We start from the raw sequence: 17276 nt of genomic DNA, 5'->3' as shown, positions 1-17276 counted from the left end.
CCCGGGGTCCAGCTTCTGAGCGCCCGCCCCGCCCTCCTGGGAGCCGGTGGATCTCGCCGGCCTCGTGTCGGGCTGCCAACGTCTCCCCTGCGCTAGCAGTGAGACTGGCGGAGAACCAGAGCGAGGGGAAACTGCGGATCGGATTTTCCCAGACCCGGAGTTGGAATACTTCTTTGAGTTTCTAAAAGGGTAAAATTTGGCCCGCTCCCAGAAACCAAGGTGTTTGATCTCTCTCTCTCCCTCTCTCTCTCTGCTCCCCCCAGCGGAGGATACAGAAAGCAGGTATCCGATTGCTGCTAATGAAGTAATTAAGTCAATGGCTGCAGAATATCGGGAGATAAAAAGCGTTTGTTCGCAGCGCAGGTGCGATCCTAGATGTTTGAGCCAGAAGCATCCGTTAACGTTGCACAGGTGAGCACGCATTCGCACAAACCCACCCCTGATAGCCGAAATGTCCATTTTGGGGTTTTGTAGACCTACACCGGCATCTTTTGTAACCTATCTACAACTAAAAAGCATCTGGTCCCCTATTAACTCTCCCCACACCCCCGTAGTGCAGAACGACCCGGGTACACCCACTGCTAAGATCGATCTCACTTAACACACACTGCAGCCCAGTGAGGCCCAGACCGTGGGACATCGCTTTCCTCAGGTGGAGAAACATGGGTCACCCGGCTAGGAGGTGACAGTCATTACCGCCCAGCCTGGCCTTGCTCCAGAACCTATGGTTTTTCTACTGCACTGTCCAGTACCAAGCAACTGGAGTCAGTGTTAAACAATTTATATTTCACGAGCTTTTTCTGATATCAGAGGGCACCTGAGTGTTGTACATTCAGCTAAGTATTTTGGGTTTTTTGTACCAGGAATTGAACTCAGGGCCTTGCACTTGCGAGGCAGGCAGCAGAACCACTGAGCTAAATCACCCGGCCCTCAGCTAAGTATTTCAGAAATGTTTCTACTGGACAAAGACATGGCATCCGCCGTAACAGTACAAGGGGCAGAGGGGAGTCCCGTGGAGATACTGAGTGTGAAGCACGATGAAAACTTCCGCACAAATTTAGAACTCGATTTCCAACTTCCCTAACTTTGGTTTCCCTTTGATTACTTATCCTGGTTACTGCTTTAGTTTTTGAACTTTTCTTTTTACTATTTATGCTTTATTAATTTCCTTACATGATTTTAGTTCTTCTTTCCAGTACCAGAGACTGAACCCAGAATCTTATACTAGGGAGGCGCTGTACCACTGAGCTACAACCCTATCCAGACATCTGCATTCCTTATGCTCTGGTTTAGCTTAGACTTGAGCAAGAAAATCAGGAACTCATTGTATACACACTTCTTGTGCTGGGATACAGCAGCTGGGGGTAAAAGCATTTCCTTGCCCTCATGACAAGGGACAAGCCAGCCAGGCGTGGTGGCACATGCCTATAATCCCAGCACTCAGGAGGCTGAGGCAGGAGGATCGCTGTGAGTTTGAGACCAGCCTGGGCTACACAGTTGAGTTCTAGGGCAGTCTCAACTACATAGTGAGACCCTGTCTCAAAAAAAAAAAAAAAAAAGCAAGTAACAATCCAACGATCAGTCTCAATGCTGGAAATTAAACTTCTAGATCCATAACCTTCTCCCATCAGCCCAAGTGTCCTCCAAAGGACAGCTTCCCAACACCTCCTTGAGCTTCAATCTACCCCAGCCTGTTGTTCATGGGCTTAATCAAGCCAGTCACCTTACTTTGCTGAACTGATTTCTTCACCTCTAAGCGGGGATCATGGCTGCTCACTCCATTAGGTCACTGTGAGGACCAAAGTAGACCTGATCTTAGCCAGAAGATATGCAGGCCCCAGAGCAGTCAACTGTACTTGACTCATCCCTGATCTTGTTTTCACTCCCAATGTTTCCTAGTTTTAGGTGACTCCAAGCCCAGGCTGTGTTTTTCTCAAGACATGTAGTAGATGTTTTTAATCCCATGTACCACTTAAAACCAGAATCCAGAACGTAGCAAATGTCTGATAGAATGTTGCCTCACTCTTCAAGCTCTTATACTTTTATTAAAAGTGTATCAGTTTGGTCTGATTTTACCTTTTTTTTGGTACCGGGGATTGAACTTGGGTCCTTGCGCTTGCAAGGCAGGCCACCGAACCACTGAGCTAAACCCCCGGCCCCTGATTTTACTTTTATAAAGCAAAGTTCAAATGATATATAAATACTTGTCTTACACCTACTACAATTACGTAACAAGGGCGCCCTCTAGTGGGCCGTGGGACGCAAGATGTTCTCAGACTTTGTTTCCATTGGGTAACTATAAGGGAAATCACTAATCACTGTTCAGCAGACATGGAACAAAGGGCCTAAGCTAGCAGCTTGGTAGAAGCCAGTGGAGGAGGAAGATACAGGAGGTTGGGGGGGCACTCAAGCACCCACTCATTCCCATTCCCTTGTCAGGAGGAACACAGCCCGGGAAAGTTTTTCAAGAATGACAGGGGAGCCAACCTCAAGCTGCAACAGAATATTGTGCTATCTTCAAATTCCTCAAAATAGGTGCTACCTGGGATAAAACAAAAGTGACTGTCAAAGGCAGTGTTCAAAGTTGCTACTGCTGCCAGGAGCAGTGGCGGATGCCTGTAATCCCAGCACTTGGGAGGCTGAGACAGGAGAATCACCTCAAGTTTGAGGCCAGCCTGGGCTACATAGTGAGTTCAGGGTCAGCCTGGACTACATGGCAAGAGCCTATGAAAAGTCAGGTAGGAACAGTAGATCCCATCCAGAAGGCTGTTGTATCTGAGCCCCCCTTCTACAGTATTGAGCTATCACCCAGATCACAAGAACAGAAACCAACATTAATACACTGGAAATATCACAAAGTAGTTCACTAGAGATATAAAACACATTTGCATATATGGTGGCTTTAAAAACTTCCCAAAACCTAAGTCAGGGCACCATTTCTAAAGTCATTAGAAATACAATCAATGGCCGGGCTTGGTGGCGCACGCCTGTAATCCCCGCACTCAGGAGGCTGAGGCAGGAGGATCGCTGTGAGTTCAAGACCAGCCTGGGCTACACAGTGAGTTCCAGGGTCTCAACTACATAGTTAACTACATAGTGAGACCCTGTCTCAAAAAACCAAAAAAAAAAAAAAAAGACATACAATCAATGCACAGGATTGCTAACTTTCCTTGGTGAGAACTTCAGTATCTTGCTTTCATCTTTAACCCTGTGAATGTCGCTATTTTAATTATGAAAGGAAAACAGCTTCGTTTCCCATTTTTCTGTTTTCTTCACATTTATCAGAGCACGCAAAGTACAATGGACCCAGAATATTCATTTTCTCTGTCATCGGTTAGCTGCTGCTTCTTTTTTTCGGTACCAGCGGTCAAACTCAGGACCTGAGCTCGAACTTGTGATCCTCCTGCCTGTCTCCAGAGTGCTGGGATTACAGGCTTGTGCCCTCAGGCCCTGCTGAACACAACTGCATTTCACAGGAGAGGATTCAGACAGGGAAGGTGAGCTGGACACAATCACCGAAGCAGTTCAGTCAGCTGAATTTGGACTCACACCCAGGACTTCACAAGCTAAAGACCCTCCCTACCTCCTCTGCCTTCTCCTGGGGTGCCTCTCACGTTTGTGAGGCAGGCAGTGGAACTACAGCTAAATCGCCGACCCCCAGAACTTAGCTTCTAACAGCCGCCCTCACCCTGGAAAGCAGCACAGGGTCAGGCAGCCTGGTGTGGGTCCCGCGCATCTGTCACTCAAGGATCGCGCAGGAGATTAAGCAGAGGTGCAGGGTTAACTTTATTCCTCCATTTGTCTGCCAGGCTAACTTCACCATCTGTACACTGCCGGGTCACTTGCACCTTAAAAGGAGGTGGAGCAGAGGTCCTTTGGGGTCAGGAATGCCACGTTTTCCTCCAGGGCAATTTCATGGGCATTGTGCCTCATGAGCGAGGAAGACGAAAGACTCCGTGTTAGTCCAGGACGGGCGGTCGCTCGGCGGGGACACTGCATCCACAGACCTGCATCCACAGACCTGAAATCACTTCTGCTGGGACTCGCCAGGCCATAGGGGCTGGAAGCGCTGTTCACCCGCAGGCCTCTTGTCCCAGAAAGGGAGAAAGCAGGCCAGGGATGGGGGCTTCGAAAAGATGAGTCCTGAGTCTGTCGGCTCCTCCCTGGGCCGCGTGTGGGGACCGCAAGCAGACCCTCCACTGCTCCACTCCACGAGACAGTCCATCCTCAGGGACCTCCTCAGCCCTCCTGCTCTAAAAGCCTCTGGCGCGTTTCCAGCACAATCTCCTCCATTACTTCTGGCTTTAAGATGTCTTTGATCTGAAAAAGATGGAAGACGAGGTATGTGTCCACCCAGAAGCCAGCCAAAAGCAGACCAGCAGACCGACTGAACAACATGCACCTTCTGTGCTGTCCCCTCACCAGAGACTGTGTGCGCGGGTATGACCTGCCAGAACCAGCCCAAGCCACCAGCAAGGGTCATGAAAGAGATGGCTGGAATCCGGGACAGGGAAGATGAAATCAAAAGGGCTGCTGTCACAGAGGAGTCCCACCGAGCCTTCAGCACGACCATGGATGTTGAGAATACCCGCCCCTCTCGGAGGGACCCAGTAAAGTGCCCGGGGCACATGGCTGTGACCCTGCTGAGACCCACGGAGCGGCACCTGATGTGGAAGGGAGGCCTCGTAGCAGTACAGGATGCTGGTGTCGTACAGCATCATCCTCTGAGTCACCAGCGAGACCACGCAGTTCCGAAGCCGGGACATCACCTCTCGATCAGCCAGCAACACAGGCTACAGGGACGGGAAGGGTGGGGTAATGCAAATGGCAGCAAAGTAAGAACCGCCCTAGTGCATCACAGAAAAGACCGTTCGTGACCTGGATGGCCTTGCTCTAGGACTCTGCAGGCAGACAGCCCTCCCTGGGAGACCCAGCACGGCCTCCTCGGGGGCTTTTGTCTTTGCCCTGCACCCTTGCCACCTGTGCCATCAAAGACAAGCAGTCCCCAGTTTGAGAAGAAGAAAAGCAATTCAGCTGTCATGCCAGGGCTTGGTGGAAATCCAAACTCACTTGGGCTATAGCAACGACATGCGGTCACACGCTGCAGTGACACTGTATAGTCATTGGCAGACCACACAGACAGCGCTGGTCTCCTACAATTAAAGCACCTAGCAAGGCTGTAGCTGAGTCTGTAAATACTCTTGCTACGCAAGGACAGAGTCACCTAACACCGACATCTCAGACAGGTTCGAGGCCAGCCTGGGCCACTTAGATGGGCCCGTCTCAAAATTAAATTGGCTAGGGCCAGGATTGAGCTCAGTGGTTCTGCCACCTTCCTCGTAAGCGCAAGGTCCCGAGTTCGATCCCCAGTAGCATAAATTAACTGCTGGAGCTGGCTCAGTGCAACGCCCTGGGGTTCAAAAAGGAAATGGGAAAAAGCAACAGACCCTGCCTTCCCCCAAAGCACAGCAAAGGTGCCTCCTCACCTCCAGGTTTGCAGTGAAGCCCCCCGTGTCCTCCTCTTTGTGCTCTGGGGTCGGGTAGATCCAGATGAAGCCGTTGTTACCCAGAATCACAGAGGCACCGCAAGGCAAGTCATGGAAGTGAGTCTTCTGCCGCTTCACCAGGGACGGGGAGACCTGGACCAGAACGCCCTGGCCGAGCTGGAGAAACAGCATGTGCCGTCACCGTGAGCACAGCCTGGTCACGACGAGCGGATTACAGACCATGTGCCCCGTACAGCCAGCTTGGCGCCTTCCTGTTTATAGGCACCGTCCCTGCATACGAACAGAGCCTGTATACGTTTGTGCAGAACGCACTTCCGGATCCCCAGGGTGTTCACACATCTCTCAGGGCAACCGCTGTGCTCTTCTCTTGCATCCCACCGTCACCTGCCAACCCAGGGCGGCCGTCGGGAAGCTCCAGAGCCTTCCGCTGGCCAAGGACGCTGCCCCGTCCCACGGCCGAGCTCGTCCCGTCACCCTGAACATCCATCCCAGCAAGAGCTGGGTGAGAGCCGGGGCCTCATCCTGCCGAGGCAGGGTCTGTAGCTCCGCCGAGTGTCAGCCAACGCGGCTGGCTGCCGCCCCCTCATCAAGGGAGGAAATGAGAAGCCCGGGGCCTGCAGAACCTGGCCCTGAGGGCGTAATCTCACAGAGCAGCGGGAGTTTCACGCAGAGGCTCAGAAGGCAACCCCGCCTTTTCTGGCAACGCAGTCCACTTCGCTGACCTGGCTACCAGGGGGGCCAAGGGCAGAGACAGCCCCAGGCAGAGGGCAAAGAGGCCCTTCCTCCAGCTGAGGTCGGGAACACCACTGGGCACAGGCGCCAGGGTTCTTCCGTCAGCACGCAGGGACTGCGGAAATGGACCGGAAGCCTCGGTCGGCAAACAGCACAGCAAGGGCGGGACTTACTTTCCCATATTTCAGGCTCCTGGTGTGCAGAGAGACTGCTCCGTCGGAGAACACTGCCTGCACCTCGGCCTGGCTGGGTGGTGAAGGAGCAAACCACAGGCTCTCACATCTGGCTTCCTTCACCTGCCGGGTCCCACCCCGCCACCAGCCATCCACCCCGATCTCCTAAGTGGCTAAGAGGACATGGATGCGACCTTGCCTTTCCCTTGGGTGGTGTGGATACAGCTTTTCTACGCTCTGGGATAAAATGTGACACGGGCTACCAGGAGCTACGTGACCCAAGGAAAGGACGAGTACAGCAGAGCCCGGACACACGGGCAGGACTCGGGGCCCTGCAAGGATGACACGCTCCTGTTGCAGACACAAGCATGAGCCCCTTCCCACCCCAGGAAAAGCACTGGAGCAGGATACGCTGATGAGGTCCCCTTCCTGCAAGAACCCTCGCATGGCCAGCTCGTCCTCCGCAGACCTCCTCCTCTGAAACAGAGACGGGGCTCAGGCCGATTCCGTGGACCTCCGCTCTCCCACAGACCCCGTCTCACTCTTCTTCGGATCTCTGCGGCCAACCGGGCTACTCAGACCCTGAGAACTATGGTGAGGGGCCACCGAGGCACCCCGACTTTCCATCCGCAAGACCTCTCCCGCTTGTCCCTCCCGACTGAGGACCGGCCACCCGTCCTGCCTGCTCCCCAAACCCTCCCAGGCCGCCCTGCCGGACCCCAGCCACACCAGGCCGCTTCTTGTTTGCTGCGTCTGTTCACACACTGGCTTCTCTCCGAGTCCCTGGACTCATCTGAATGCTCTCCACCCTTCAGGCAGCAAGTCTTGTGTGTGTAATTTTTCTCTCTGGAATCAGTCACTCTTTGTGCCACAGGCTTGTTTACTCTGCGGTCGTCTCCCACCCCCTGCTGGTGTGAGAGCGCCTGGGGAGCGCCAACGCCTGCAGCCCCTCTGTGCGCACATGCTGGGCTGAACCCTGCTCTGTACAGCAGTCTGCAGCTGAGGCTCTGCCTTCATCAAATGCCAACCAAATCACAAAAACTAGTCTAAAAACAACTTTTCAAGGACACCCACCGTGCAGAGCTCATACACCAACATCTAAAGGCACCTCTCCCAGCGCTCTTCTAAGATCCCATCCCAAGGCCGCCTCTGATCCTACTGCACACCAGGTGTCGCCTACATTGAAGCCTGGGCCAGGTGTACACATGGGCAGCAAATCTCACAGCAGAGTAACAGGCACAAGCTCGGCATCAGGCAGAGTTCTCTGGGGGCAGCAAGGGCACCACAGCTCGTGCCAGCCAACAGTGCAGTTCGGGACCTGGCCGGACAATTACCAGCTCTCCGCCCGGAAGGTTCATGGACGAGAGCAGCAAGACTGAGTCCAGCCTGGAGTTGGTATCCACCTTCCACCTCTTCTGCTGAACCTGAAAACATAAAGGTCCACACCTAGACACACACACACACACACTCCAGGGACAAACGCTCACATCATGAGGGACCAACAGCCAGGTGTGGTGGGCACACCTATAATCCCAGCACTGGGAGGCTGAGGCAGGAGGTTTGCCCAGAGTTCTAGGCCAGTTTGGGCTACAAAGTGAGTTCAAGGCCAGCCTGAACAGCATAGCAAGACCCTGTCTCCAAAGGGATGGGAGATGTCAGCAATCCCAAATGTAACAAGCTAGAGGTCACACGGCAGCCCTGTGTAATGAATGCCTTTTTAAAATAGCTACTTATAGACCATCTGCCCCACTCCTGAGGTCACCAATGGCCTTCACTTTGTACGCACTGACTGACATCAACTTTACCTCAGTGATTCTCCCCACTACAATGTCTCCTACTTCACCGCTGTACCTGGAAGACAAAACAAAAGGTCACCCTTGGAGATTTCGGTCAAACGGGTCGAGGGACCTGGGGACACTGCACACTTAGCGGACCTGTCACTGTGCCACGTGGCCTTACCCTCAGCCTTCCTGCCTGGACAGTCTCCGCCGGCTACCCGTACACTAGCTGCTCACTGAAAGCGGTTCCCTTACTCGGCATCCCTATTCTGGGGTTCGTGGGGTGTTTCCCTGTGGAACACAGACGGGTTCTGCACCGGCCGAGGGAGAGGTTGAGCTGGGCCACCACTCAAGGGGCTTGCTGCTCACTTGCTTCAAAGTCTCCTTTCCAGCCATGCTCACCCCATGAAGAACTCCTCCGGTTCGACGGCCTAATCCATCACTGACTCCTACCGCTGCCACTGAGAAGCTCAAGGGCATCTCAAACGCAAGCCCAAGAGCAAGCTCCCAGCAGCCCCTGCTCCTTTCCTTGTCATTCCGGCGCAGGGAATGAAGACACCATTCCCTGGGGTGCTCAGGCCCAAAACCTTGGTGGGTCACCCTCAATTCCTATCTCCCGCTCTGGGACGAGTCCAGCAGCAAATCCTGTGGGCTCTCCCTTAAAAACATACAGGAGATAAAAGGCATGCAAATCAAAAAGGAAGAAGTAGAACCGTGTCCACTCACAGAGGACTCACGGTCCTGTTTATAGAAAATCCTAACTGGGTGTGGTGACGCACACCTGTCACCCCAGCACTTAGAAGGCTGAGGCAGGAGGACCGCCGTGAGTTTCAGGCCAGCCCGAGCTACATAGCGAGTTCAAGGCCAGCCTGAAGTACAGAGTGAGACCCTCTCTGAAAAAAACACAAGCAAAAATCCCAAAGAATGAAAAACTCAATACTCTCTTATGATAAAAAAAAGCAAAACAAAAACGCCTCACTTAGTCCCAGGGGCCATCACTGCAGGTGATGAATACGGTTCCCTACCCTAACCCCATCCCTTCTGACTCCCCACAGCAGCCAGAATGACCTGATTAAAACCTAAATCAAGCCAGGCACGTGCTGTTATAGTCCCAGCTACTCAAGAGGCTGAAGCAGGGGAGGAAATGGGTCTCTAGGTTCCATCCAAATCATTCTAGGCAACATAACAAGACCCTGTCTCAAAGACAATAAATCCCTAAGTCAGATAGCAGCCCTCCTAGGGCTGGGGATTTAGCTCAGTGGTTTCGGTGCCTGCCTCTCAAGCAGGTACCTGAGTATGATCCCCAGTACCAAAAAAAAAAACAAAAAAAAAGTGGGTTCCACATCACAGCCCTCTTCCTGTGCTCATCCCTTCCGGTGACTCCAGATCTCACAAAGTGGAACAACTCTTGCTCATCACGGCAGGCTACCAAGCAGGTGACCATCCATCCCTGTTCATCCCTCATTCATTCCATCCCAACAACCTTTATGACCATGGCTAGGTCCTCGGCCCTGTGCAAAATACTCCACATGTACCACCTCTGAATTCTAACGGATCCTCCAAGGCAGGTCACAGTTACCCTCACGCTGCAGAAGCGGTAACCAAGTCTCAGAGCAGGCAGGTGACACGGAACCTCTGAAGCTGGCACTGATTTCTACCACCCTGCCTGTAGTTGAGGTCACAGGCCAGGACCTACAGTGGGACAGGGGAGGCAACACTACCCAGAGAATACACACCTTCTCGTCTCACCTGGTTTTCAAGGCTTTCACACAGATCAGCTTGTTTACTCTCTCCACAGAGCCCGCCACAGATGCAATGAGCTTCTCCTCCCCCATGTACGTCCCATGGCCGCTGCAGCAAGACAAAGACACAGGGAGCTGATGTCAGTGTAACACCCAAGGGACTTCAACCATCCAGAACATGTGTGCCCTGAGCTCAGCAGGCTGCACCGGCCCTAAAAGCCGGGCGCACTCTCTCCTGGGTGCTCTGTGAACATCTCCCTTGTGGCACACAAAGCTGCTCGTGTCACTTTCCCCAAGAGCACGTCCCTTCCCAGGCCACCATTCCCGCCATATCCTCAACCCCATTTCCCTCACCCCACTCCACTTTTTTTCCCATTGAATTTGTGTCAAATGTTCTGAATAACATACAGCAATCATTACTTACCTGCCTCTGTTAGAACATAAACCCCAGCAGAACAGCCTGGCCTTGTTCACTAGTATACTTTAACCATACAAAACAGAAATGTATACGGAAAGGATGAGTCGTGTGTGTGTGTGTGTGTGTGTGTGTGTGTGTGTGTGTGTGTGTGTTACTAGGGATTCAATGTAGGGCCTTTGCACTGAGCTACATCCCAGCCCTTTTTATTTCAAGACAGGGTCTTGCTAAGTTGTCCAGACTAGGCTTGAACTTAAGAACTTCCTGCCTCAGCCTCCTCCTAGAGTGTGCAGATTATATAGGCATGCACCACTACACCCAGCTGAAAAATGAATCCTAAGACTTCTTACCATCCAATAACCTTAAAAGCTTAAAGAGCCAAAAAAAAAGCTTCAAGGGCAGTGCTACAAATGTACTTTTCCTTTATGTTCCTAGGGGGTGGGGGCTACTGCCACTAATGTTCACCAGGGTGAAAAACTTGTGCCAAGGTAGCAGGACCAGAGCCGTCGCTGGCCCCAGAGCCCACCCTCTGCACTCTAACACAGTCTGTACAGAGGGGTGCCCTAAATCCAATCAATTACTGATCCTAAGACCAAGCCTCGGCTCCAACACTGAGGAGGCCAAAACAGGGATGCCTCTGACCCCATGAAGAGGCCCAGGCCCCTAACCCTCCCCCAGTGCTTCCAGGAGAAAGGCTCAAAGACCCAGACTTTGGAGCCAGGAGAGGAGGCGCACGCCTGTCATTCTAGCCCTGGGAGGCTCAGGCGAAGGGTCGACAGGTGTTCCCGTCTAGCCTGGACTACACTGCGAGTTCAAAGCCAAGCTGGACTGTATAGTGAGACCCTATACCTAAAAGAACAAACGATAAAACCAATAAAAAAATATGACAAAATGAGAAAATGGAAATAAAGTGTTTGTAAATGGGGAGGGGAGGAGGGGGTGAAGGGAGGGCACGGACAAGGGAGAAAAAATGAGAGCCAAGACCTGTCATGTAAAGGTACAGGATCCCAATAATGAACGTAATTGTACTGTATGCCTTAAATGTAACAATAAGCTCAATTAATTAAAAAAAAAAACAAAACACCAAATACACTTCGGGCAAAGCATCCAAACCACGGCTGGAAGAAATCAGGAGGGTTCGGGACCTAGACGAACTAGCAAGGAGCAGGGACTACCGAGGACTCGGCGACTGGGATGCTCAGGAGATGCGCCGGGCCCCGTGGAGACTAAACAACAAAGAGACCAGAGGCCTGGGTTTCCGGCCAAGCAGCCCACGTGCAGAGCCCCACAGCGGCTTCTTGTGTCCTCGGGCCCCCCAAATGCCCACCTACCGCATAAAGCCCGTGTCTGTCGTGATCGTGTCCCCCGGTACCACCAAGTGTTTCTTAGTATCGCGCCCCAGGGTCTCACTGAGTGGCTTACGCGCCACGGGGAGCCTCATCGCCATCGCCATCTTGGCGCCAATAGTCTGCGCAGGCGCAGCTCTCCCGCCACGCCCGCTGACGCTCGAAGGGGTCGGAGATTCGGAGCAGTCGCCAATGGGAATTCGCAGACTGGTGACCATGTTGACTATTGGCAACCATGAAGTTTACCTAAAAGGAAGGAAGGAACGAAGGAGCCGAGTTGCCATGTTTACTACTGTCAAGGGAGCTCTTGAGGAATAAAAGAATCTCAAGTCGTAGGGCGTCTGACTTTTTACCAAACTGCCTCGTACTGGAATCTGAGTGTCCGTACAGCTCTAAGCCACTGTGATCTGATATTTTTGTGCGACAGCGTTCAGAACGCTGTGTGAATAAACAGAATTGCGTACAGTCCCAGTGGGAGCCCCAGGATTCGGCAATACACCCATCATCTCCACGCCCGCACAGGGCTCCCGATGCCTTCTCCGGCCCTGCGTGGTTTACAACAAGCTGAATTTGAGCCTCAGGGTATTAGGTTAGTTCTCCACGGAAAAAAAAAAAAAAAAAAAAAAAGAAAACTCAAAAAACAAAAAACTTGCACCGGCCACACCAGCTCCTGCCGGCTCATCGGTAGATCAAGCCCCCAGCCCCCGGAACACCCATCAGGCCATCGCTTCATAAATCTCCAAAACGACAGTCTTTCCTTCACCTTTCCTACACCAGGCTCACGTCAACCCTGCCAGCCCAAAAGTCCCCGAGTAAGCAGGAAGCCAGACCTTGCCTCCTCCCAGGGCTGGAGCAGGAAAGTGGGAATGGCTGAGTCGGGCTGTGGCCATAAGAGGGCGATCGTGTCCTTTGAGCCAGCATAGCCCAGGCGGGCCCCTAAGGAGCCAGGCCTCCGGAGTGTCTCTAGACCGGCGCCTGGGACTTCATAATGCTGACTTGTTTACCCAGGAGGAAATAGAGGCCCCAGAAGGACCAGCCTTCCCAGAAGCTGAGGGCCGCGAGGCCCAGGCGGGCCACACCAGCTTACTAAGCGCTTTACCAACATCCTGTTATTTTTTCCTATCCAGGATGTGGGCCTGGGGGCTCCTGGTGGTAATCACTTCCCGGCCCCTGAGCCCCGCCCCCCGACCTGCCCTAGGACTAGAATCCAAGACTCCAGATTCCCCACCCTGCGCCTCTTTCTGCCCATGGACAGGAGTGGGCGCCGGATGAAGCTGTGTGTTCCAAGGGGGCTTGTCACACAAACGGTTTCCAAGCCCAGCGGTAGGCACTGAGGCTCGGGAGAGGCGATTCCGGAAGTCTACTGTGACACCAGTGGCTGACCGGGTCTAGCTCCCACCAATTTTTCCACATCTGCGTGTTTCTCCTGCCACCACCTCAGCCTGATCAATATCATTTATTTCTAGGGCAGTGTAATAACTCCTGGCTCATCTCCCCCGATTTTACATTTCACACACACACACACACACACACACACACACACACACACACACACACACCACCCAAACTCCATGCAGCAGCCAGAGGGAGCTCTTTGAAGCAGATCACACTAAGTCATGTCCCTGCCTAAGACGTTTCTGGCACACTTCTTACACTAAGAATAAACCCAAACTCAGCACCCCAGCCCCTGCCTGTCTCAGCCTCCCTCTTCTCCTGACTGGACTACCATGACTCACTGGCAGCAGCCAGACCCACAGACTCACTGGCCTCCATCCATGCCACCTACACCACACTGCCCGCTGCCCCCGGAGACTGGCTAGCTTGAGCTCTTCCTGCTTGAAGTCTCCTCTCCCCATTTTTATTTTATTTTGATTTTTGGTACCGGGGATCAAACTCGGGTCCTCAAGGACAGAACCACTGAGCTAAATCGCCAGCCCTCCTCCCTCCCACCCCACCCCCACCTCCGTCTTTGTGGGGTGGCGCCTGACCCCCATTCACACCTTGCTCAAATATCCTCTTCCAGGGCTGGGGATTTAGTTCAGTGGTGCCGCCGCCTGCCTCTCAAATGCAAGGACCCAAATTCAATCCCTGGTACCAAAAAAAAAAAAAAAAAATCCTCTTCCAGTGAAGGTCTCCCTGACCTCCTCATCTAGAATAACTCTCCAGTCCCTTTCCTGCCACTTAATCCTATTTTATTTCTTGTCACTGACTTTTCTTATTTGCTTATGGCCGTCGGAAAACTAGTACTTCCTCTGTTTTGTTCACTATGTATCAGCTCTTGGAACTACATCTAGCCCAGCAAGAGCTATAAAGTGTTTGCTGAAAAAAAATATGAGATACAGGAGCCAGGTGTGGTCGTGCTCTCCTGTAATTCCAGCATGCTGGAGACTGAGGCAGGAAGATTGCAAGTTCAAGTTTCACCTGGGCAACTAAGCAATTTATCAAGATCCTGTCTCAAGACTGCCTCCCAAAATTAGATATATTTACAAAATACAATTTGCTTATTGATTTGTGCATCAGCAGTCCACAAGATAAGCCCCTCAAATACCTAGATTTGGTCTTCTTGAGGACCACTGGGAATTGAACCCAGGGGTGCTCAACCACTAGCTTCATCCCCAGCCCTTTTATATTTTGAGACAGATTCTCACTGAGTTGCCCAGGCTAGATTTAAACATGCAATCCTCCTGCCTCAGCCTCCTGAGTAGCTAAAATAACAGGTGTGCACCACCACACCCAGCCAGACTTGGTCTATATTGTTCCTTGGCCAGTTTGTAGAACTATGTATGATCCACTGTAGGCCCTCATATTAGCCTTGCCTTTGATTTTCTATATTCAGCCTCAGGGCCTGGCTCTCCTCAAAGGCACCTTCCCTCCTGAGGTTAACAAAATTCTAGGGTCAGTAAACAATGCATCCAAGATGAAGCCTTTCATGTGAAGACCACCCAATCCACAATTCATACTCAACACCTCCTTTACTGGGCTCTCTCGATACTCTGCCTTCCCTTTCTAGGGACCTTTCCGTATAAACAAGTTCTTTCTCTGTGACAGCCATTTCTGTGTCTGCCTGATTTACAATACCAGATTAAAACAAGCCCCAGGAGCCGGATGTGGTGAAGCATGTCTGTAATCCCAGCACTCAGGAAGCTGAGGCAGGAGGATCACCATGAGTTCAAGGCTAGCCTGAACTACCTAGCAAGATCTTGTCTCAAAAAAAAAAAAAAAAAAATCAAGGTCTTGCCCTCTCAGAGGCTGAGGCAGGAAAATCACAAGTTTGAGTTCAACCTGAGCAACTTAGCAACTTAGTGAGATCCTGTTTCAAAATATAAAATGAAAAGGGCTGGGGATGGAGCTCCGTGTGCAGGCCCTGGATTCGATCCCCAGTGCCACTCCCTGCAAAAGAACCAAGGACCTGGGGCTCCTTCCCTTGCATCTGGGCAGGTTTGGGACCACTTTGCCAGGTGGCACAGGTGCCTCTGTGTGACTTCCAGGGCTGGGTCAGCATGGACCACCTGACTGCCAGAGGCTTCCCTGTGGACACCCGCCTCTGTGCTGACCTTCAGAAGTCTGGAGACCCTCACCTGTCCTGGAGTGTGCAAGCCATCAGGCACCTCAACTCACTGGCCACATCTAAGACTACCTCCACCCATTCAAAGATGTACATCCAGCAGGCCAGCTCGGAGGGAGGAAGAGAGCAAGTTCAGGGTCTCTGTTCCTCTAGTTCAAAATAGCCAGACTGAGTGGGGAGAGAAGGGTGCAGGGAGAAGCCCAGCAGCTGCCTCAGGTTGTCCAAACTCGTACTAGCAAAGCTCCCGTTTACTGAGCACTTACTAAGTGCCAGGCACGGAGCCATGTACTTTATTTGTTTGTATCCACAACTCAGTTGGTCCTCGGGCACAGCTTCTAGGATTGGACTTCAGAAGTAGAACCCTGCTCTGCCCCGCACTGGGCAAATGACTTACTCTCTGCCTCAGTTTCCTTGTGCTTCAAAAGAACATGAAAGAAAAGACCATCCCGCTAGGGATTTAGCTCAGAGGTTCTGGCGCCTGCCTCACAAGCGCAGGGCTGGGGCACACCCCGCACACCCCGAGTCCCCGGCTGCAATTACCTCATGCTGCCACCAGGCGGGTTCTGGAGCCCGATGAGCTGTTAGCGGGGACTTCACAGAATTGAACCAACCATTTAATTTTTGTTCAAGGTCCACAGGGGCGGGGAAGGAGGGGCGAGATGTGGAAGGGAGGGAGTCACAAGAGCGAACCCTGGGCCCGGCGCAAGATGATCTTCAAAGACTGAGGCCGTGGGCACGCGCCCCAGCGCGCTCCCGAAGGTCCGCGCGTGCGTGAGAGCTCGCGCCCGACCAGAGGGCAGAGATGCCGGGAAGCGAGGCCCCCAGGGGTGGGGAGGACGACACCGTCTGGGCAGGCACACGCCTAGCGGGGTGGGGGGAGCCTCCAGATCCCAGGCCTGCACAACTCCTATGGCCCAGCAGGTCCAGGACGGGAGAGAGGCAGAGCCGAAGCCCTCGGCCCCTCCGTGACGGCCTGCGCACTCCTTGGTCCTCTACAGGAGCTGCTGGGGAAGATGCCCAGAGAATTAAGCAACTTCATCCATCCGGAGGAAACTGGCTGGCCATCTTGGTCCGGCCCACAGTTTCTCTGAATCCTTTAAATTGGGGTGAAAACGAAAAACTAGATGGCCAAGTGTGGCAGTGCACGCTTATAATCCCAGCACTTGGGAGGCTGAGGCAGGAGGATCGCCACAAGTCTGAGGCCAACCTGGGGCTAACATTGTGGCCGCCTCTCTGGGCTCTGACCCGAACTGTGACACAGACCGTTCCCCTGAACAGGGTACAGCGGCGAATTTCAACACAGTCATCCTCGCCTCCTTGCCAGCATCTGAGGGCTTTCCTGATCTCCTGTCCACGCGCCCACCGCCCACCCGCTCAAACGCCAAAAGAGAGCCGTTCCAAGTCATTTTTATTTTAGAATACAAGAGGTACAAATGTATTTACAGGTGTACATATACAATCAAATAATATATATCACAGCTTTGTAAATATCATTTAGATAACTATTTACAAAGTTAAAGTGACCATTTTCTGGAAGGAAAACACAGTTTCTGGAAAACTCTATACACTTTATACTTCTTTCATTAATATTATAGTTTCTTTATGTTACAAAACGCCCGACGGGAGTTCAGCTAAGCGGCTGGGAGGCGACACCAGAGGGCGCCCGCGGCCGGAGCTGGGGGGCGAGGGGGACTCCGGAACCTGTCGCGCTCGGAGCAGCTCCCCGGGCCTCTGCTGGCTGCTCCTGGCCCCCCACGACCCCCGGCTCTCAAGGCTGTGTCCTTGGGCCCTGCCTCTCTAGGACGCGGAGACGCCCCCCGTCCCCGGCAGTCCCTGGGTGCACGGGTATCAGGAGAGAGATCGAGCCTCGGCCGGTCTTGGGGGACCCCTCCAAAACGCAAAGAGCGCGTGCCCGGGGTCCGGGTTCCTTCCAGGAGGAGCAGCGCGGAGGTGCAGTGCGCAACGCCGGCAACCGCACGCGGCGCTCACAGCACCATGGCCGGAAGGTGGTGCGCGGC

The 17276-nt window shown here is 53.0% G+C and overlaps 2 protein-coding genes across 2 annotated transcripts in view; both read right to left on the bottom strand.

Moving 5' to 3' along the window:
* Nucleotides 1-3375: 3375 nt before the first annotated feature.
* Nucleotides 3376-12449, bottom strand: Exosc2 (exosome component 2). Its single transcript, XM_010627368.3, has 9 exons — nt 11679-12449; nt 9940-10041; nt 8218-8263; nt 7747-7836; nt 6824-6889; nt 6413-6481; nt 5487-5663; nt 4665-4793; nt 3376-4320 (listed from the first exon to the last, which is right to left on the bottom strand). The coding sequence occupies exons 1-9, from the start codon at nt 11909-11911 to the stop codon at nt 4240-4242; spliced, it is 993 nt and encodes a 330-aa protein (XP_010625670.1). The 5' UTR covers nt 11912-12449; the 3' UTR covers nt 3376-4239.
* Nucleotides 12450-15972: 3523 nt separating this feature from the next.
* The window catches only part of Prdm12 (PR/SET domain 12), a 13853-nt gene continuing 12549 nt past the window's right edge, over nt 15973-17276 (bottom strand). Inside the window, exon 6 of the mRNA XM_010627455.2 lies at nt 15973-16104. Within this exon, the coding sequence (XP_010625757.1) occupies nt 15973-16104 (132 nt within the window). The remainder of the gene's footprint in view (nt 16105-17276) is intronic.

The sequence above is a fragment of the Fukomys damarensis genome, unplaced genomic scaffold (genome assembly GCF_012274545.1).
Source record: "Fukomys damarensis isolate Sample0158 unplaced genomic scaffold, DMR_v1.0_HiC HiC_scaffold_36, whole genome shotgun sequence".
Lineage (NCBI taxonomy): Eukaryota > Metazoa > Chordata > Mammalia > Rodentia > Bathyergidae > Fukomys > Fukomys damarensis.
This window is presented reverse-complemented; position numbering and strand designations above follow the sequence as displayed.

Coding starts and splice junctions, on each gene's coding strand:
- Exosc2 (XM_010627368.3), bottom strand. CDS start 11,911: ATGGTCACCAGTCTGCGAATTCCCATTGGCGACTGCTCCGAATCTCCG. Junction 5,664..6,412: donor GGAGCCTGAAATATGGGAAA/GTAAGTCCCGCC, acceptor CTGTTTCTCCAG/CTCGGCCAGGGCGTTCTGGT. Junction 4,321..4,664: donor AGGCCTCCCTTCCACATCAG/GTGCCGCTCCGT, acceptor CATCTTTTTCAG/ATCAAAGACATCTTAAAGCC.